The sequence below is a fragment of the Dinoponera quadriceps genome, unplaced genomic scaffold (assembly GCF_001313825.1).
Source record: "Dinoponera quadriceps isolate SergipeBrazil2010 unplaced genomic scaffold, ASM131382v1 scaffold397, whole genome shotgun sequence".
NCBI classification, from domain to species: Eukaryota; Metazoa; Arthropoda; class Insecta; order Hymenoptera; family Formicidae; genus Dinoponera; species Dinoponera quadriceps.
This window is the reverse complement of record NW_014554705.1, coordinates 866,937-883,582: the sequence shown is the minus strand read 5'-3', so window position 1 is coordinate 883,582 and position 16,646 is coordinate 866,937. Positions and strand designations below refer to the sequence as shown.

The window sequence follows — 16,646 nt, the reverse complement described above, 5'->3', positions numbered from 1 at the left end:
ATCCTTCGTTTTTCAATAAAAATGATTTCTTTTATAATAACTGAGAACACATATATTAGGTTGGGGAAAAAGAAATCCATTATTTTTTCGGTAGATGGCTGTAGTGATCGATATCTCGTAAAGTATCGATCAAACAATTTCAGACTTATGCTCGTTGGAAAGGTGATATTTCGCACTAAAAAAATTCTTTTGTTGTTTTTTGTTTGGTCCATTCAGTTGTGAGTTACAGGGTGTTAAAAATGGAAGTCAACAAAGAGAAAATTCGGTACATTTTACAGTTTTTCTTTGATAAAGGCGAAAATGCGAGCCAGGCGGCTGTAATTGTGAATGGTGTTTATGGTGCCGATACTGTAACAGCCAATTACGTGCAATTTTGATTTCGTCGATTCCGTTCAGGTATTTTTGATGTTAAAGATGCACCTCGCACAGGTAGGCCCGTCGTCGAAAATGTCGATAAAATCACAGAAATAATCGAAGTTTACCGGCATGTTAGCAGTCGTAGCATCGCCCAGGTGCTAAAGATCGACCATAAAACAGTTTTAAACCATTTGCACAAATCCTCTTTTTCCCCAACCTAATATATTAAAGAAAGGGTTTTTGGTTACTCAAAGTAATCAACAGGGATGTTTTTTCAAGAGATAGAAAGTGAATCATCATACTTATATAGTGACGATTAATGTTTTATTGAATGCGTAGTTAGAATGTTTAGTATTTACATTGATTCCACGTATCCAGATAAATAACGTTGATGAGCGCGTGTCCGCGGCCGCATCGCCACGTGTCGTGCGTGCCGTGCATAAAACTCGGGATATACGGTCGAGACCGTGAAACCAACGCGTTTTCCGCCGCCGAAAAAACCACGAGACCAGCGCACCGAGCTTTCGCCATTCACAAAACATCGGTAGCCGTCGCGGAAACGCGAGAGTTCTTTCGAATTACACTCCTTCGTCACTACCGCTTCTCTCCCCTTTCGCTATTTTACACTGAAATTTCATGCTCAAGAGACCGACGCTGAGAATCCAAACGAGTGCTTTAAGGATCGCCGTGAAACAGTGACTCTGAGAGGCAACCTGAATTTTTAAGCGTCTTTAACACACCTTTCGTATAATTTTTAGCCTTTCTTACCTCACCCTCCTTATTCTAATGAAACGAGGAGCGATGGCTGTTAACCATACTTATCATCAATCAGCAAGGTCGTTTATACGACTCCACGCGATTGTATAGAAAGAAGAATCTCTGTCGTTGTTAAAACATCAAATAAGTCTCGATTTCGCGTTAAATGATTAGAGAAGGAGTGTATTTCCTTTCGAAAGATATCATCACTCACATCACTCGTGACATGCCATCCGAGGCTGAATTTACTCGTCAATCTTGAGGACGCACAAAGAGGTGGGTATACACTGAGCGGAAGAAACAAAGAACAAACGGCAAACGTTTGTATTGATGTTCGCTGTATCCTCGGTTCTACCTTGCGTGTTCACATCGGACACTTATTCAGCTGTGTACGTGTGTAAATGTTTGTATTTATTATTTATTTAAAGACCTTTATTTGAAGGTGTACACTGAGCGCGAGTAAACAGCGAATGCCTCGGTATATACCCACCCGGAGAATTTCAAGGCGCGGAGGGGAAACTTCCGCGCCATGACAATGGCACTGTGAAAGTCGACGGGGATTGAGGTAAGGCTTCTACAGCGCGGAAAGAACGTCGCTCATCCACCTCGGGCTCGCGTAATCAAGTTGTCGCAAAAATTCCGCTTGCCTTACTTGAGCGCGATCTCGAAATAACCAGCTTGAAAAAAAGAAATTTCATTCAAACTTTTCGCTACCGAGGAAGGTGCAGAATTAACAAGTTTTATACGAAATATATATATATATATTTTTTTTTGTTGTTCCATCAAACCGGAGTTGAAAGGAGATTTTTCTCCTAACTTCCGTTTATTTTTTCCATTAAAATACGTTCCAAACGGATCTTTTTGTCATTGTACTGTAGTGCACAAAAGTCTGTCCTAATTGTGTGCAAAGCTGAGGTCTCCGTTATTATTATAATTTTATCGCGATACTCGATACACGACAAACAGAATTTTCGGGACAACTACTACGTTATATAATAACGTATCGTTACATAGCCTATACGATGAAAGCTCGATCGAACGCTTTCAAAGGGAGCATTTAAACCGAACAAAAAACACGTTCCATTAATGAGTGCAGCAGACGATAAGCGACACGAATCACTTTGGAATTTCAAAATATCGACAATACAAGCATTCATTGAAAGAACAATGAATCGAGCTCTCATCATATATACATATTGTATTTTTGTGTGTACATAACGAATATATACGTATATATATAATATGTATATATAGAATGCACGTACGAAGAAACCGACTCGTCGATCACACACACTGAAGGATATCGACAAGCCGCATAGCCGAGCGGGGAAGCTTCCATCGGGAAAACGGCTTTTCCGCGGGAAGCTGAATTTCCTGTGCAAACAAATCCGGAATTCCCTTCCGCTTACGCGAATTCTCCGCCGACGCGTATCTTAAAACGTATCTTAGTACCATAGTTCCATAATCTTCTCGTTTTGTTGCGTCATTCGCGTGGCTGCGTCTGAAGCAACTAGTGATTCTGTCACGACGGTTACACCCGAGCGCAAAAGATAATGGGAAAGAACGACGGAGAACGGATATTACTAAAACAAATATATCGTCACCGCGTAGTGTTTAATAAATAAAAACGCGAATCTACGCGGCAAATTTATGGCAGTGCAATATTGTTCCCACACATTGTAGGATTTAATTTTGTCTTTTCATCCGATATGTATCTTGAGCGGCTGACCGAAATTATTCATTGATCGAAGCTGTGATTCCTTCCGAGTAGTATCGTCGTTCGACTTACAGGAAGGTGCACAGGTGCGACAAAAGAGATATCATCCGTGTATCTGGACGTGCATTGAAATCTTTCGTCTCGTTCCCATTTTGCAGAACCGTCGCGCCAACAGCTCTGCCTGTAGCTCTGACAGTAACCGTAGACACGTGACCAAACGCGAAGATTACGCGGAAGTTTTTAAGAGTGAAACACACGCTGCGTAAACCGCTGGCTCGACTCCAAAGCGGAGCACAGTCCGGCCGAGGGCATTTACGCGGCATTCATGCGAGCACGAGCCGAGATAGTAAGGTGAGAGGAGCGAGGGATCGGAGTGGATGCTTCACACGTGTGCACCGAGGCGGGGGTTGCCCCTTTACCCTTGAGCCACAGGACACTGTCAGACGGACGCGCCGGACACGCACCGAGCCACCTGAACCGGCGTTTATTTAGTATGACGCAAGAGAAACACACGTAAGGTAAAACCGGGCTCGCAAGCCGGTATTCGCGATATCACGCGCACCGGAGTCCCCGACACTGGAGTTTCTTCTCGGTGCGGAACGAACGGCGGGATCGTGCCGCGCCAAGCAGCAGGAGGAGGACCATGCCTGGGAACTCTCGTATCCTCGAAGCGGGCTCCGTCGTGACGCGGAGGGACCGAAGGATGCCGCCGGCGCGGCGGTAATTCACGTCGGGTAAAGGCTCGTGAAACTCGGTATCCTCCAGCTGACGGCCGCTAGGAGGGATACCAGAAAGTTGCTCGCCAAAATTGCCGGGCTGAGGTTCCTTCTGTCGCCCCCGTGCATCGCCGCCGGCTTCTCTTCCTCTGCAACAAGATTAGAAAGCTGCGCTACATACGACGTGCGTAGGAGACACGCGGGCAAATGTACGAACCGCTTCGTTTTAAATTGATCTTTTTGTAGCGGCGAAGAGCTCGTGAGACGACGCACTAAAAACATATAGTTAGACCGTGGAAAGCGGTCACGTGCAGAAAATGTTTTTCTCGAATAGAGTGACGAAACCGTCCCGCGAGAACAGAGACGACGTTTTAAACGGTCCCAGACTGCCCGACGTTCTCAGTTGAGGTCTAAGGGGTGAAACGCAGATCGTTTCACTCTACCTGTCGTAGAAAATACCTTTTGACAGTCCGGTCACGTGCATAACGTTCCCCAGTTGTCACGCGCACCGACATCAACGGAGACTCAACAAACAAGGATAACTTTGTGAGTTCTCGTCAAGAGACGTACGCTCTCTTTTCTAAATATCTTGAATCTAAGTTAAATTATAAAGTTTGATGCGTAATACTGACTTTTTCAAATGTTTTCAATGAAAGGCGAAGAGAAATTTTCAGGTTTGAGGGCTGCGTTAGGGTTTAATATATTAATTTCTTTCGTATTTTCTTTAGGAGAAGAAGCTCACTTGAATAAAAAGAGTAATATGAGGTTCCGTAAACGGACTAACCGGTATAGACCAATATTCCGGGAAAGTTTGCGCGTAGACGTCGTACCACGAATATCAAAAGTGTATCAAAAAATTAAAATAGAGGGAGGGGGTATCGCGTCTCGAAAAGAGGAAAATAATAGATGAGTTTGATAATGCCCCGCGGACTATCGCGTTATTACGTAGTTACTAAGCGCGTTAAAGTGTAAGTAAAGCCGGCCCGAAGTTACGCTGTACTTTCGAAAAATCGCGTCGAACTTGGTCCTCGCGGCGAACTCAGGGGTAAAAGTTTCGTCGTTAGAGAGGTAGTCGTACAATTTTGAGCCGCCCTTCTGTTATCGCGGACGAGCTACAACGGGGATGAATGCGTCCACGAGAGCCGCTAAATCCGATCGTAATGAGCTCCCTACAACCGTTTAATTGTTCGGCTCTTACTCTAATGAATATTCAAGTTCCGCGGAACTTCTCCGCAGGCCGATCGGCGCCGATCTTCGTCGGCGTAACTGGAGCGAGTCAATTACTACCGCGTTATATGCCGGAGCGTCGCGGATATATCGTCTACCGGCACGTTTACGAGCAGGCTGTAACACGGAGTCTTGCTTACGTCGGATCCTTCGGCAATCGTCGTGCCGAATACGTCGCTATGATTAGACGATTTAACACGTCCTTTAATATTCGCTCACGGTCAGAGTGATTTTTAAATATTTTAGCGTTTACATGCACGTCCGCAAACGCCGTACGGCGTACGACCGTCCACCAACGCGTTTTCACGAGATTTTCTCGATGCACCAACTGTTCGTTGACTATTTGTCCATAGTCCCTGTGCAAATAGTCACTACATTTCGCTTTCCATCGAGGGCACGCGGAGCAGAATACAACACATTCGTGCGTGTTTAGAAACACAATTTCAATCAGCCTGTCAGTTCCCTAGCTTCTAATCCGTATCTGTATACGTGAATTTCGTAAAAAAAAGGCCTCAATATTAATGGGAACATACTTATTCTTCTCTTATTGCAAACTACAAAATTTGAGATTACGTCGAATATATTTCATGTTCTCTCATCGATGCAAATTGACGCGAAGTGATACTTCGTTCGATTATTTTCACGCTTGGAAATTTCTCCGAGTTACATCGAGCTAAATTGAACCGGAAGCTGGTGAGAGAACGGCCTTGTGCTCCTCACCTTCAATTACGTGGACCATGACAGAAGCCGCCCTGGCGTTGCTAGGCGCGCACGTGTAGTTACCGTCGTGCGAAAGCTTCGTTTTGTTCACCGTCAAAATGGAGCCGCTCGGCGACATCCTAATGTCGACGCCAGGCTCCTCGTCGTAATTTATCATGCGGCCCTGACGATACCAGAAGACGTAAAGAGGCTTTTCCGTAGCAGCCATCAGTTGGCATTCCAAACGGAGGCTCGAGCCTTGCTTCACATGTAGATCAGGCGCACCTGATATTATCGAGTACGCCTCTGTGATTTTCAAACGGGCAAAGTTTCGCTGCACCGGATGCGACGTCACCTGCAATTGCAATATAAAGGTACCTTTAACCGTCCATAGCGCGATAAGCGAGCGGCGTGAGTTGAGAAAAATAATACGTTTATATAATCTTCGTATTCATCGGTACACAACTTGAATCAATCATTCTTGGGATATAAATACATTCTTAATGAAAATAATTCTCCAAGAAAATTAGACAGAAAATTATAAATAATCATTGTATTATTTTATTGACTCGAAAGATTTAAAAATGTTCCATCCTGTGCAGAGTTGATCAATCATACAATGTATCGTCGGTATAAATCGTGTTCATCGTCGAAGGAAATATGTTGATTATTCCTTAGAAATCCTGTTTTGGGTTAAAGACGCGGCGCGCATCTCTGTGACCTTAAATACTCGCTTGTAAAATGTATGGTTGGCCGTATTGACATTTTAGTTGACATTTTCGAGGTGTGCAACCTTTGAGGAAAATTCACAGAACCGTGCATTGGAAATAACTTAACTTAAACTACCAGGTACAAATGGAAACACTAAACACTATTTTAAACAGTCATTATAAATTTACTCTCATTCTCAATATAATTCCCTCCGTTCTAAAGTAAGAACCAGAACCGAAATCGACAGTTGGCAAACCATGTGAATTATGTACATAATCGCAAATACACACGGTGTTAGTAGAAGAACGAAAAGTTGATCAAAATACCTGACATTCGTATATGCCGGCATCATCGACCGTTACGGTGCGTATCATAAGTGCCCAATCGGAGTTCCCGTGTCTAACGACAAATCTCTTGTCGATTGAGTGCGTACTGGTGCCGACTGTTAACAGTTGTCTGTCTCTCCGCCTTACCCATGTAACCTGTAACAGAAGAGAAACAAGAAAGTACAAATATTAATACATTATCTATACATATCAGCAAAATATTTTAGAGTGAGAAGTAATTTCCGAAAAGCATCATTGTTGAATTTTTTTAACTTATGAAGATATATTTATGTTATTACTTCGAAAACATCGCGAGGAAACGAAGATTGCTCGATTAAATAACATAAAGTGAAATTGTTGGTCTAGACAATTGAAGTACAAAATGGTCTTCAGATATAAAGGGGAAAAAAAATCATTTTGTTTGTACAAATTTGTACAAAATTTATAAGTAACTTGATAAGTCTTACGGAACTCTGTCAGTTCTATAATTTTCAAACGGTTAATCATGGTTATATCATGGTTACCTACCTCTCTGCGGAATGCAAAGACAATTGTTCGATAATGAAAGCTATTTACATGGCACAGGAGCCGATGGCAGTTAGGCAATTTAGGGTAACAATATATAGGAAACAACATGTGTCATGCGAGGCAATGTGAGAGAGGAGCCTCGACGCGCATCGAATATCAATTATCACGCCCATTAGAGCACCCTAATTTCGAGCTAATTTTCATTCCCTAGCGTACTGACCACGAAGCTATGCTATGCTCAATATATCGGATAGCGGTTACGTCACACGATGTTTTTCATCACGTAACGATATTAATAACGGTACTAATTTCCTTCATTTTTTTATGCAGAAACGTTAGGTAAACATACACACATACATACTTACATTTTCTAGCTATCCTCCTTCCATTTTATTTATTCATTTATGTAAATTTTAATTATTTGAATTATTTAAATATAAAAAAGAAGCAATTTATTTGTAAATACATCAATTAAGGTTTTACTAATATTTTGCATTAACGTGATATATTCAAAAATGTTATTCCGTTTAATTTGAACCTCCTTTTTATAAGTAATGTTTTAGAAACTTTTTTTAATAACTCTCGTGAAAATAAGTATAATCTTGTCCGATGCATGCTTGTACATGTAGATCATCACGAGTAAAAGTATATATAAAAATCCGCTATTATCCTTTACGTGTGCGTTTTATCTCCTATCTCAAGCACAACGTATTACATTAAGGGATCTCATAACGAATGGGCCATATACATTGGCTTTATGCCACATTCGCCGCACCGCACAATATATGAGCGACATTTATTGGTTACATCGATTCATTTAGGTTATTTCTTTCCGTATGTTTCCGCATACTATCAAAGAATACGTGTTTTTGCAAGATACATAAATGTCAAATATTTCCCACAGTTAGTTATTATTATTATTAACATTAATATTGAGAACTTCATTGCATAATGACGCAAGTAATTATATTTTCTAAACGCAAGAATAAGGAAGAGAATAGTGTCGTTTGTTTTGCCTAACACATATGCACTTTTAGTGCAATTTAATTATTTACAATTAGAAAGTTACTATTGTCGTCGCTTTCATTTAAAGCAGTCGAATACATTTTACGTGGTGTAGCTCTAAAATCAGGACACACAGAGATACCGCTACCTCCTCGAACTATCTAACGAGCTGCATAATGATCCGCTGCACGTACTCTTAACCGAATGTGTCTCGTTAAAATGCAATAGGTCACACGTAAGTTGCCGGAGCGTCGTAACGCAAGGAGCTAATTGTCGTAAGAATTCTGCGGAAAATGTGCATGATACAACGAAACCAATACATGTATCTAACGGCGCTGGCTTTCAATCTCACAATTATTCCCATTGACATTGTCGAATACGAAGTTTTTCCCACTAACTGAACGTGAGCTTTCTTCGCGATAATAAAAATTAGAAATATACGAAAATATTAGACTCTCCGGGAGAAAGGCTGGAAACTTTTCGTGACACTATTAAATAAAAAAATACGGACGTTCAGTATTATGTAACTAGTATTGTTGCAAAAGCGATTTTGGAACGTGAAAACTCGTGTGATATATATACATATATACATATATATGTACTTGTTACGAGATGTCGCAGATCCATTTTTCCAAAATGAAATTTCGATCCGACGAATCGGGAGACGTCACACCGCCAATCCAATCATTTTTTATATCCGGATACGGACGAAAGGGAGGGGAGGGGCGAACCTCATCATAACCGTCTTAGTGCCCCCAGTCGGAACATAATTAGACCGATTTCACGTAATACATCCTGGGGAAACCAATTCCCAAAGATGACATTTCTGGTACCGCCAAACCCGGTAATCCGGAGTGCTTGCTGTAATCCTGGAATCCAGCCTGAAAAGGACCTATCTACGGCGCACCGACATATAACGGCGAATCCAATATGGTAAAGGCGTGTGTGTACTTGCTACGTCGCCAGTCTTTGACTGGTGGAAGTTATCGGGTAGTAGAGTTTGCCTCAATCGGTATGGAGTTACGAGAACTTCCCCGGTGTCTTCCCGAGCAACCGGGAGGACAAAGACGGCGCGAATTCCTTCGGCGTCTGCCGTTCGGTTTCAACTAATTCCGAACACGGATACGCACACATACGAATTGTTAGGACGAGCAACGTCTTCGCCTAGCCGCGCCGCTGAGTACGCGGACTCCATCTACTGCACGAGATACTTGCGTAGCCAATTAAGGAAGCTCCCACGTCCATTACGAGGCCGAAGGGAGTCACGGTAAAGCTTTCAAGGAGTAACTAATGTATGTTACAACAAAGATTACACGTGAAGGATGACTTAATCTATTTCCCTCCCATTTCCCGACTTACACGGTCACAATCGCCCCCGGAAGTGCGTTCACGCAAAACTGTACTTTTCTTTTTTCGTAGGGAATAAAATTACATTATAGATATCATAGGCGCTATTTTTCCTTCTCCATTTTTTCGTGTGTATTGATTATGCTCGAAGAACGTTTTCCTTAGCGACGTTTTTTCTCAGGGGCTTCACGGCATAATAATCTTCGCTAACTTTTTAGCTTCGAGGTAAATGCTCTTTACGCCTTTCATAACGGTTCTACGGTTTTTTTCATTATAGGTCTTTATTACAAGCTCGCTGAAAAGACTGACGTTTCGTGACCAACTGCGAAGCTTTGCGTTATTTAGACCGCAGGATAGAGGCGAGACGCATTCTGCAAACTCATTACAACGAAGACGAAAGCATATATTTTTTCATATACGCGCGAAAGGCCGAGTGAAATCTTTTTTTTTTTTATTTCCACGTGGAACTCCGTTATTCTACGCGTGAGATTTTCTTGATGGAAATCCGCGAATTTCATCAAGAAGAGCACTTAATTATAATGTTTGTTTGAGGTCTAAGAACTTGTTTTCGTATTTTTTCAGCAAACAAATTATTTAATTTAACCGAGATATTTGCTCGTAACTTATTTGATAGATATTGGTTTACCCTGAATCACAAACTTCATATTTCGTGTAAACTCTGAACATCGGAAAATTGCGCATATAGGATATTTTCAAATATTTGATCTTTTTTATTTGTACAAAAAAATACAAAAAATTCAGATATGAAAGTATCAATTCACTTTATTTGTTTATCTGCATCATTTTCGTTTTCTAGGATCAACATTTTAGAGCTATATGCAAGCGTTGTGGAAAGTTGCGACGATAAATATTATCGTTGGAAGATTTACAAGATATGAAATTTCTCCAGCAAATCAAGCATGTAATTTCCGATATAATGTCAACGTCCCGCTTGTTCGACAGTTCCCGTACAGCTTGTAACTAGAAAGAACTATTTAAAGGCAACCCGATCCCTAGACAGAACGCTAATGAAACGGAGAAAGAAGTTAATTCCTCAACATCTCATTTGCAGCACTCAATGCTCCCAACTTACCGGTTTTGAATTATTTTTAGTTTAAGCACGCAAAAAAGTGAGGGATATGTACCTTATGAGGGAAACAATTGGAAGTCCGTGCACGGTCTATGCCTTGCCGGTGGAAAAGGTTAAAAGTTCGTACGGAGCGAGGCGTGTAGGCCGCAAAGGATTAAGAGCTAATTAAAACTTGGAACGAAATACGAAAATTGGAGTAGCATGTCCGATTCCTGGCCTACGCGCTTAATTTCCTCTTACGTTGTTTCGCCCAGCTCGATCATCGTCATCAGTCTTATTAGACGCGGGTTAGGTAACCGATAGTCCCGGAATTCCCGCGGGGTACTATTAAAGCAAGCCTCGCGGGGGCTGCTCGCCTAAGCAAGAAAGACTGTACAGAGGCGAGCAATGGTTATACGTGTGCACACGAGGAAAGGTCGCACACGGGGTTTCGCGAACTGAGGTGGCAGGCACCGCGCGTGGGAACTTAATTGGGAAACGCCCCGATTACGGCGTGGCGAGCCGTGCCGCACATTCTTTATCCGCCGACCAGAAATTGCCGAGCGTAATCGGTAACTTATATCGTTGAGCTGCGGACATCCGCGGAAATGAACGACGTGAGCGAACAATAGAAGGGAGGTGCGTTGTTCGAGAGAAAAGAATACGACGGAGAATCGAAAGAATTGACAACCGGGGCGCGAATTTCAGCCGCGGACGAAAATAGTCGATCGATGTGCGAAGTTCGGTGATGCGGATAAAAATGTGTTCCCACCTGCGGTGAGACGTCACGTCAGCCGCGGCAGGAAGGAAATTAAAGACTGCCGCCCCACTGCAATCCTGCGATCGCTCTCAACTCTCTGGCCGATATAGCATCGGGATCTACGATAAGGAAGACCGAAAGTTCATTCGTTTATCAGGGCCGAACCGTTTTAGAAGTATTCTTGTAATGAGGAAAGTTCCCTTACCTACCGCGCGGGAATCAAGCCAACCACTACATAGTCACATTCTATACACGTCACGGCCGCGAGAACTTAAAGCGACGGCATCACTTATGAGATCGGAGAAAACTCGAAGCTATATTTCGCTGACATATCAGAGCTTAATATGATTTATACGGGGGAGAAAGGAGCTAAAAGATTCGAGTTTCTTTATTGTTATGAAAAATTCAACCCATTGTGAAATAATTTGCACACGCTGTACAGAAAAAAAAAATTTTTTTTCGGGTTTAACAAAATTTCTTTAAGTGAAATTCTTCGGTTTCTTGGGATAACAACGTGTAGTGAGAGTTCTTTTCATAGCATAATCTTAACACTTTGAACTCGAGGACTCCGGAGCCGTTTAAAATTTGTCTTCAAACTTAAAACAAACTATTAACAATTATTAACAAATTAACAAAATTAAGAAAACAATAACATACAACAATGACTTTTCTTTTAATGCCCATATCATTTACTTATATGTGAATATGATCTTTCCACTGAAATTGCTTCGAGTTGCTGGTAATATGAATGAAAAAAAACTTCGAGTGCAAAGGGTTAAAGTTCATAAGAAGAGAAAGAGAAGATAAATAATACAATATAAATATGCTTTCGGAGCAGTTTAATTAAGAGAGATGGCAAAAACATATATCCATATTTTACAAATTTAATTCGGAAATAATGACTATAGTGAGCCATTTTGGACGATAATAAATTTTTTAGCGACTTGTCAAAGAAAATTGTCAAAGAAAACTTGTCAAAGACAAACAGTGATTGAATGGCAGCACTGAGATATTTTCGGTAATAGTAAGCGGGTATGTAGTCTTCTTGGAACATTTTTAATCTTAATTTGATTGAACTTGTATTAATGCAAAGTATTACTTGCATTCAACTCAAGACTACAAATTTTCTAAAAATATTGTAGTATTTTTGCTTATATATGAGAATATCTGTAATTGATTTAAGACTATTTTTTTCTGTGCACGTAACGCAACTTTGATACAGTCTGCAACTGTGAAAATTAATTCTCGGACACGTTTTGCAAGCGTGAAACAACGACAAGTTTGCGCATTGATTATAACTTAACAAGGGAACACTTTCGAGGTTTGGTTTGAAAACAATTATAATCGATACGTCGATTTTGATGTATCGAAGCGCGAAAACGGGTGGTCAATTATTGCACGCCGCTCAATCACTGTATCTGTTACTTCGTCTAACCAAATATTGATGTTATCGTTTTAGGAATGATTGACGTTAACCAATCGAAGAGATGATTTGTGCATGGTGCTTTCAATAACGCTGTATATTTGAGCTTGACACGTTACATGAGGGGTTTAAACTATCGGATTTTCCATTGAATAAATAAACTGCCGCCCATATTGTATGCCTCACTTTGATTTGCGAAATATTGTGTTATTTTATAAGAAATTAAAGTGTTGTTAAAAAACATGACGTTTACATTTACGTCACGATGGCTCTATAAATGGATATTCTGGATATTGATATGCGAAAACATTGAAGCTTCATTTACATCACCATGATTCTCATCATCCATCGTATTGATCCCTTGTGTTAACTTAATCTACCTTTTTCTATCCTATTTCTTTTCTTTCGTCACCGAGGTCACACGGTGTTCCCGATTAGTGATTCAAGCGATCCGAATGCTAACCGTGTCGAAAAACCCTTTAATCTCAATGATCGAACGGGAGAAGAACTTACGATGTTTTGCCGCTGACTCTGTCTGCGTTACGTGTGTATCTAATCGTATTTATCAATCGTGTTTTGTACCGCGACCGTGTTTCGCTTAGTTCGTGTACACACAGATAGGTGCTTTTGAGAGGTACTTTCGCGTTTCTAACACAGATGCTCGACAAATTATATCAAATGCACGGGAATCATGCCGAAGGCCGAATGCAGCCACAAAGCTTTGCGGCATCAGTTTCGAAGGGATGAGCTCTTAAAGCCTTCCGTTTCAGTAACGGATTTTGGACGACGACTCGAACTCGGAGGAGAGCCCGCATTATTCGCGAAATAGAAGAGAGAACGCGTATAACTTTACAAACGAAGACGCGCCGCGAAGATGCTCGCGGGAAGAGACGCGCCGGAAGAAAATTTAATGTCCCGACACGCCTACGGAGAAATTCTTCCCCTCAACCCTTTCATTTCCGGTAATTCTTCGTTCCTCCAATTCCTCATTCGCTCCGGCTGCATTCCCAAAAGACTCTCGTCGCTCTCCTTGTTACACCGTACGGATGTTCTCCGTTGTACCGTCTTATCCAGCGATTCATCGCGCTCGTGGACATTTTTCGCGGATGTACTCCGCTCCGACCGCAGTAACCGGAACATCCATTTTCTCCGGCGACGATGAGGTCGAGAGATGCGTGGTGTAAAGCATCCAGCCCACACTCGACGACAGCGGCTTACTCGCTGGTTCGCGCGTCCTTTATCGCCGGTGGTTTGGCATTTATCGCGTGATTTACCACGCCGAGGTCGACGTCCTCTCGCGGCGGCGTTTCCGACAACCGGCGGCAAATTTGCCGGTAATCTTTTCGGCCGGCCGTTTCCATTATACACGAATGCATCTGCATAACGTCGACGCGGTTTCGGAGCGAGATAAGTGCATTACGTCCAATACGAATAAATCTGGGCGGAATAAGTTAATGCCATTATGAAGTCGCGTGACGTTATGCGCATAAATTGATAGCCAAATTGCTAGCCGGCGCGAAACAGGTCGTCGGGGAGCAAGGATGCTATGCGTGATTCGCGGAGTCTCGAGAGCGTGAATCGCGGTTCTTCGGAGTAACGATTAATTACCGCACGGGAAGCCACTTAAGACGCCCGTTTAAGACGCCCCCACGAATCCCTCCCTCGCAGCAACAACGAACAATCGCGAATTTCGCGCGATCCAACGAATTATTGTATTTCTCGGCAGTCACCGCCCACGATCCCGGCGCGCTTGTCGACTTCCGGCACTTCAATCACGACCAGGCGAAAATCCGTTTCCCCCGGAATACACACGGACAGATACGGCCGGCGCGAAGGAAACGTCCGCCCTTCGATATTTCAGGCTTTCCCCGTCTTTAAAATAACGCCCGATACTTGAGGGAACGGAGAATAAAAGACCCCGGCGGAATAAAAACGACTTTGAATATTTCCGGCGCGCAACTTTAACGCGAAACTTTTTCGTCGCACTCCGAGCGAAGATAAATGGCGCTTTAAATTGAAGAATCCCGGGGCTCGTTGATAAAACACGAGAGGAAGTGCGCTGATAATTTATACGATAGCTTATAAGTGGCAATACGCGCGGGAATTTATACCGATCATCCGGTCTTATGCTTAAAGTACTGAATTCAGGGAAGTGTGTCTAATCGGCCGGGTTTTACGGAGGTGAATCTCTCGACCGCCACTCGCGCAAATTGTGTTTTCAGGACGAATATATAATTAAACGTTATAATGGAAGAAGGATATCATGCGGGGTTTTATTAAACGAAAAATTTCAATTTGTAATGCAATATAAATATAGTAACGTCGGATGAATAGACGGAATTGAATTTCAGTCGGAATGGAGATACGCGCGCGAGAAGCTTTACTTCAAAATCGAATTTATTCTTCAAATTCGCCCGTCGATCGCGACTACGTTTATTACTCGATTAAATGTTACTTTGGATGCTGTTCGCACGTTTGAAAATATCATGACGTTTCACCTCATGACGGCCACCATCGCGTCGCGATGCGCCGCTTCATCGCATAAAGAACAAACTTCCGCACGACAGCAGTTACATAGACAAGATGTAATGCACTTTTACTCTCTTTCCTCCTCCCCCCCGCCCCCCTCAGGCTCTTTTCTACCGCAGTAGCGAGCCGCTTTTTACTTGTTTTTGGCCACAGCGGCGGAGAAGCCTAAGGCGGCCTTGTTTCTTGTTTCTGTATTTCTGTACTACACAAGACGCGAATTCATCTTTTATTCATGGTCGGCGACGGTGCGGGATACACCGAGGTTATATGCGATTCGTGACAGGAACAGAGAGTTTTGCATAAGTGGCCTTGGATTTTGCAACTTTCGTATCGCGCACGACAAAAATGTTCCGAGCGATCAATCATTCGATGCGACGAAAGGCAATAAATCGAGCCATTGATTTTCGCAGCCGGAGAAGCGTCTCTACGGGCCGCGGTATTCCATCTCTTCCATCATTTCCTATTAATTCCTTAAAGATAAAGTCACCTGTTTCATTCCGGGAGCGTGTACACCGCGAGGAAAATTGATTCAACGGTAAAGCGGAAATCTTATTAGAAGAACGAACTCAAGGAAGAGGACGGACCTCGCGGGGAAAGTGGTGGAAACGTTGAGAACGCGGATCGTTTCGCAGCCGTTATATTTGCAGGGGCATCCGACGATGCGTAAAGTGGAAAGGAACCACCTGAAATATTCCCGCCTTAAGTAAATTACGCCCCCCCCCCCCCCGAAATCCCCCGCTCTTCATGTCGGGCGGAGTTGTAAAATCGGAAATCAAAGGGAGGAGAGTAAACCTGCCGCGGAGTTCGCATAAACATGCCGCTTTGCCCGGAAACGGAATTCACCGTGCCCGTTTATGTGGCGGTTTCGGGCTTTAGCGCCGACGTGTATCGATTTATTTTCCACGAATATTGAAACGCGCGCGATTTCGATTTATTTCAAAGCGCGCGCGCCTGTTCCTTTCAGATAACCGACGTGCGAGGAACTCCGACGAGAGTCCAACGTTCCACTTCGGGAGTGTAATTTATTAAAAGCCAGACCGGCGGGAAAGAAGGAAGACGCTGCACACGAACGGGATTGTATTTATAAGCGCGGAGGAGCGCCGAGGGGAGCAACCGTAACGCGCAGAGGTGCTCGCGTAAGGGTGTTTCCGTAAGGAGACGTGTATCCGCGACGAGATTTGCTCGACCGTCTCGATCCATCCGAGGAATCAGCGGTTAAAAGGAAGTGCGAACTCGGCGCGTATGTCATCTGAATAAGAGAGTCGAGTGGCGCGTCTCCGAGCGACGCGAAAAAAGCAGAGCCCTCGGCGCGTCGAGAAGCGCATTTTAAAGCCGGCTTATGTCTCATTCACGTCGTGACGTCGATATAGGCCGCCCGTATGTTGGAATTTCATGGAAACGTGCGTCGCCTGTCGGAATTCCATTCCGATTTCAGAAGTATACCGCGGCGAGTATCGAGGGAGGGATGTTCCCACC

General features: G+C 43.0%; 1 protein-coding gene across 5 annotated transcripts in view; it reads right to left on the bottom strand.

Moving 5' to 3' along the window:
- Positions 1 to 2,507: 2,507 nt before the first annotated feature.
- The window catches only part of LOC106740954 (neural cell adhesion molecule 2-like), a 136,361-nt gene continuing 122,222 nt past the window's right edge, over positions 2,508 to 16,646 (bottom strand). For all 5 annotated transcript variants that reach the window (XM_014612459.1, XM_014612458.1, XM_014612460.1 and 2 more), the window contains 3 exons: positions 6,510 to 6,665; positions 5,494 to 5,827; positions 2,508 to 3,695 (listed from right to left, as the gene is read on the bottom strand). In XM_014612459.1, the coding sequence (XP_014467945.1) occupies positions 3,556 to 3,695; positions 5,494 to 5,827; positions 6,510 to 6,665 (630 nt within the window). In that variant the 3' untranslated portion in view covers positions 2,508 to 3,555. The remainder of the gene's footprint in view (positions 3,696 to 5,493; positions 5,828 to 6,509; positions 6,666 to 16,646) is intronic.